Source organism: Hirundo rustica, chromosome 15 (genome assembly GCF_015227805.2).
Source record: "Hirundo rustica isolate bHirRus1 chromosome 15, bHirRus1.pri.v3, whole genome shotgun sequence".
NCBI classification, from domain to species: Eukaryota; Metazoa; Chordata; class Aves; order Passeriformes; family Hirundinidae; genus Hirundo; species Hirundo rustica.
In genome coordinates, this window is record NC_053464.1 from 5,265,092 (window position 1) to 5,270,269 (window position 5,178).

General features: G+C 45.5%; 1 protein-coding gene across 1 annotated transcript; it reads left to right on the forward strand.

Annotated features, from left to right (window-relative positions):
- The first annotated feature begins 252 nt into the window (after nt 1–252).
- Nucleotides 253–4,737, forward strand: LITAFD (LITAF domain containing). The gene is made up of 5 exons (XM_040079548.2): nt 253–317; nt 354–486; nt 2,525–2,590; nt 3,678–3,837; nt 4,313–4,737. Exons 2-5 carry the CDS (start codon nt 393–395, stop codon nt 4,419–4,421), a joined length of 429 nt encoding a protein of 142 aa, XP_039935482.1. The 5' UTR covers nt 253–317; nt 354–392; the 3' UTR covers nt 4,422–4,737.
- Nucleotides 4,738–5,178: the final 441 nt, after the last annotated feature.

The following is a 5,178-nucleotide window of genomic DNA, read 5'->3' on the forward strand; positions in this document are numbered from 1 at the left end:
AGACGGTATTTTCTGCTCTCCACCTTCCTCGTCATGAAGTGTGACAGGAACTGACTGCTCTTCAGCCCACAAAAACAAAACAAAACAAAACAAAACAAAAAAAAAAAACAAAAAAAAAAAAAACAGTGTGAGAATTGCTCTAAACAACACCTGAGTTTGAGGACTAGGAACTACATAAGCAAATGCAGGGCACGAAGAGTCAGGCACAGAAGGTTTTGTGGGCACAGAAGGTTTTGTGGGTAGAGAAGGTTTTGTGGGTACAGAAGGTTTTGTGGGTACAGGTTTTGTGGGCACAGAAGGTTTTGTGGGCACAGAAGGTTTTGTGGGCACAGAAGGTTTTGTGGGTACAGAAGGTTTTGTTTTGGCCTCCCACCGGCAGGTGAGCAGCAGAGATGTCCGGAGAGAAGCATCGCCGGGAGGTGCCCACCATCGTGTACGAGCCGCACTACAGAGCGGAGCCCTCTGCGCCCCAGCTCGGCCAGGAGGGTGAGCAGGGCTGGGAGAGGGCACCCGGAGCGGGACTTGGGCTCCCTGGGGGTGGTTTCCAGCACATCACCCCGCACATTTGGGGCCCAGCCGTGCCAGGACGTGATGGGTTTAGAAAGCGTCTGTGCCAGCATGTAAAACCCAGGGTTGGGATAGGATCTCCTAATCGAATCGTCATTAAAACGGCCAAAACAAAACAAAAAAAAAAAAAAAAAAATTATTGGTTTAGTTAATAATTTTTTTCAAGAAACACAGGCTTTATTGCAGCTGCATTGCTACAGTAATTGCATATTCCTAACGTGCAAATGTTCGGCTAGCACACTGTACGTGGATGGGCCGTGTGCTGCTTAAATTGTCATCCAGTTTTACAGAGGTCTGGCCTTTTCCCTGCCACCCTGCTGGCCAGAGCTGCCCTCCCCGGGCCAGCTCTGCAGCCGGGCTCTTGCGGGGATGAACAATCCCTGCCCGTGGGGAAATGCTGACAATTCAGCCCCAAGGCTGCAGGAGAGTGCCAGAGCTGCTTCTGAAACCGGGCACCGCTCTCACAGCTACACAGGTACCGCACAACACTGCCCATCTTCAGCGATGGTACCTTCCTTACCTTCCTGCTGCTGAGGAAATTGCCCTTTGCTGGACAGGACTGGAGAAAAACCCAAATGGGAGATCAGGGAGTGACAGATAAGGTTCGATGCGTCAGTCCTGGGCCTCCAAAGCTGACTCATTTTCAGAGCATTTCACTCTGATCAGCTATCCCTGTAAATATTTTTGTCTTCAAAGACCTCTCTGGCCTCTTTCTAAGCTCAGCAGAGCTTGCAAGAGGCTGGGGAGAAGGAGTCTCACTTGTGAGCCACTCAGCCAAGGCACAGGCATGCACACATCCAGCACTGAGCTGCAGGGCTTGTCCTTGTGCAGGAAACACATCCTTCACTAACACACAGCGAGTGGGAACTCACTCGTGATAAGCACATCCCTTTTCTAGATCAGAAGGAAATGATTTAGTTTTTATTTTTTACAATTTTTTCCCCTAAAAACCAAACAAAAAAAATCAAACAGAGAACTCAAAGCCAGAAGCTAACCACCACCCTACCACCATGAAACCCAAATGCCATTGCAAATCTTTACCACTTCTGGCAAGCCGCTCAAGAAAATATTGCTAACTCTTTTTTTTTCACCTTTTCCCCTGTATTTTATCTCACTCTGGAAAATTCTGGGTTTCTGTTCCATTTGTCTCCCTGTGGGCTCATTCCCTGGTTGCACTCACATGGTTTGTGAAAAGCTTGAGCTCAGGCTGGACTCCCAGCTCTGCTCTGCCTGGGGGTGAGGGTTTCTCCAATGCTGTCCAGACTTGACCAACCAAGATTTCTGTTCTCCTGTCCCAGACCAGTCCTGTTGTTTGGTACCACATCCATGCTAGCTGGCTTTAAAGCTTTTAAAATGGATTTATTTTAAATGTATTCATAAATGTATTTTTTTTTTTAATACAGTCATTTATTTCACCTCAGGTAGGCTGATTGCATTCTTAATTTGAAAGATTAGCAAAAGAACTGAAAAAGCTCGAGGTGTCTTAGTCACCAGCTTCCCTTCTCCCCAAACAAAAGGGAAAAGATATTTTAACTTTCTTTTTCTAGAACAAAGATATAATGAAATAACTTTGTTGAAAGCTGATAGAGTTTAAACCCGTAAAAAGGCTCTAAACAGTGGTAAGGGTAGTTCCCACTGAAGGTAGAAGCACTGTGGGTCCTTTAAGTGGAGTCCTTAAATTAAGATTATGTCAGTGTTATGCTGGAATGATGGAGTTGCTGCCTTCCCTAAAAAATGCTTTGGTTTCTCAGCCTCTGTTATAAAAGTGAGACCAGGCAGCCACTGCAGGCTCTTTTGGCTCTGCAAACCCACAAATCAGTTCAGTGGCTGCTTCTCCCTGTGCTGGGTTTGGGGTTTGGCACTCCTTCTCCTCCCCCCTCTCCTCTCAGTCCGTGGGGCTTTGGGGGGCCAGAAGCTGTTTGCACTCACACATTTTGCCCTGTTTTTCTTTGCACAGGGGGCTACGAGTATCCTTCTCCCCCACCCTACTCCTACCGAGAGACCACCATCGTCGAGGAGCCGGGTGAGCACCGGGGTTGTGCATTCTGGTGCTGCAGGCCAGCAGAGGTGCCACGGGTTCAGAGTTACATCAGCAGAGAGCGTGGGGCTTTGCTGACCCAACCACAGTCTCGTAACGTGGAAAACTGCCACAGAAATGTCAGAAGATAAATTAAGACAAGGGACTTGATTTTCCAGCGTTAGCCAATCTACGCAGGTACCCATAATAAAAAAAAAAAAAAAAAAAAAAAAAAAAAAAAAAAAAAAAAAAAAAAAAAAGGCCAGAAGCCAGGACTTAAATCATTCCAAGGCCAGTGTTCCTGTTCTAGTCACTTTTATGGAAGTGTAGAAGCTGAGGAAATCTTTGAAGAACAGTCAATAACACATTTCTAAATATGCCTTAAACCAGAAGGCACTTGAACTCAGACATGCTCTATCCTATCTATGTAAGAGATACCTTCCCACTCCTCAAGTTTTGCCTCAGGCTACAGTGTGAAGCTGTACCCTAAACATGTTTTAGGATCCTTAAAATGGTAATTTTTTACTGAAGACATTTCTGAAAAAAATATCCTTCATGTAGCTATAAGGGGTGTACCCCTCAGGGAATATGATAGTCAAGTCTAGACTGCAAAAACATGAGATAGAGACTAACTGGGGACAGCACCAGCAGCTGTTTGATGGCATTTAAGTGTAAGAGGAACTGCTTTGATGAATTTCTCGTAACTACTGAAAAGTTGTTCCAGAAAGTTCCCCAATATCCTTCAAATCTCTTCTTCAGGGAGAACAAGCATTTCCATAACATTTGAAATATCAGAAGACAAATCCTCAGTGTCAGAGTACATCCAGCAGAGGGTGGTGGGGACTGCCTGCCTGGGGATTATCCCATGGACAATTCCCTGTGTATGTCCTGATCTGAGTAAACACTGACTGGTTTAATGTATTGGGATACACAGAACAACCAGCACAGTGGTTCTTAGGAATACATCTGAAATCAACAATGATAACACAGATACCACGTCAAGAACACACATTCTCCCAGTTAAGGCTTTAAAACTTGCAAAATATTTCCCATGCTTCTAATTTGTCTGCTTCTCCTCTCCTCCTGAACTCAGTTTATTTGGTGCCCCAGCCTCCGATCATCGTCGCAGGGATCTTCTCCAGCAAACCAACATCCACAATCTGTCCTTCCTGCCGCCAGCACATCACCACCCAGGTCACCTACAGACTGGGCAAGCTGTCCTACCTCCTGTGCACCAGCCTGTGCATGGTCGGGTAAGTTCTCATGGGCACTGTGCAGATTCAGCATAGCAGAAGGTTAAAAATGAGTAAGAATTAAAAATCAAAGTTCTAGTTAGCGCTTAGACAGACAGTTTGCCCTTCTGCACTTGATGAGAAGCCATCCTGCCCTTTCTAGATTCAGTCATCATGGCTACAGGGGATGCAAACTTGCTAAATTTAACCCAGTATGTTTCACTTTTCATAAGACAAGCAGAAATTAGTACAACGTTGTCTACTCCCCAGCTGTAACTTAGAATCAGGCTCAGAAACAGACTCATGCATAAGATGTCAGAAATGAAGAAGATTAATTTTTTGGAAGATACGTTAAACATTAATAGACTTGGGAAAGAAGCGGATTCACGCAGTGGAAAGGCAGACAGAACAAGGCAGGGGAAAATCACAGCTGTGGCCAGCAGCAAAGGAAAGGCAGCAATCATTCTGTGTGTGTCCATCTCCCCTTTGGCTCTAGGTGCTGCTTTGGATGCTGCTTCGTCCCTCTCTTTGTGAAGATCTTCAAGGACGCAGATCATTACTGCCCGTGCTGCCATTTTCACATTTATAGATACAAAAGACTATAGGAAAAAAGTTTATGTGACCAGATGATGTCAAGCCTCCATTTCCTAATGGCATAAGATTCTGCACATAAAACTACTGCTAGGAAACCCACAGGACTATGCTTAGGTTCTGCAACTCCCTTGCTGGTGAACCCACCCGGTAAACTCCAGTTCACCATCACATGCTTGGAGTGGCTTTAAAACTAAAACCACTTTGAGACTAATTTGCAGTGTCAGTTAATTTATGCTCTATTTGATTCGCTGCCCTGTGCTGTGAAGTTTCCAGGTGGTGAGCTGGAAATGCACCCATTTTTACTTCAACACCTACACCACCCCAGCTCCTCTCAAATCTCCCACCTAGCTGGGACACAGACTCCTCTGGACCTCTGAGCCCACCACTAACCAAGGTCTGGCCATGGATGTTCCAGAGCAGCTCTTACCCTCTCTGCACTGGAACTGGCTGTTTGGGGTTTCATTTCTCTCTGCTCTTCTCCCTCCAGGATCTGCCCCTGCAGGGCTGTGGGTGGTACAGTGTAGCTGATTATTTATTAACAAAACACTAAGTTATGAGACTGTCTTTATTATGTATGAGGTAAGAAAATAAACCTGTTATTGTTCACAATACTGGTAAAACATCTGCTGTCTGCGTTGCTGCCATGCCCCACTGCACCCAGAGCAGACATGCAGGTCACTGGGACATCCCCTTTACATTAACAGACTACAATCCAAAAGGCAAACACACAAAGAAAAATCAGCAAACACAGCTTGAAAAAAGTCACCA

Coding starts and splice junctions, on each gene's coding strand:
- LITAFD (XM_040079548.2), top strand. CDS start 393: ATGTCCGGAGAGAAGCATCGCCGGGAGGTGCCCACCATCGTGTACGAG. Junction 2,591..3,677: donor CACCATCGTCGAGGAGCCGG/GTGAGCACCGGG, acceptor TCCTGAACTCAG/TTTATTTGGTGCCCCAGCCT. Junction 3,838..4,312: donor ACCAGCCTGTGCATGGTCGG/GTAAGTTCTCAT, acceptor CTTTGGCTCTAG/GTGCTGCTTTGGATGCTGCT.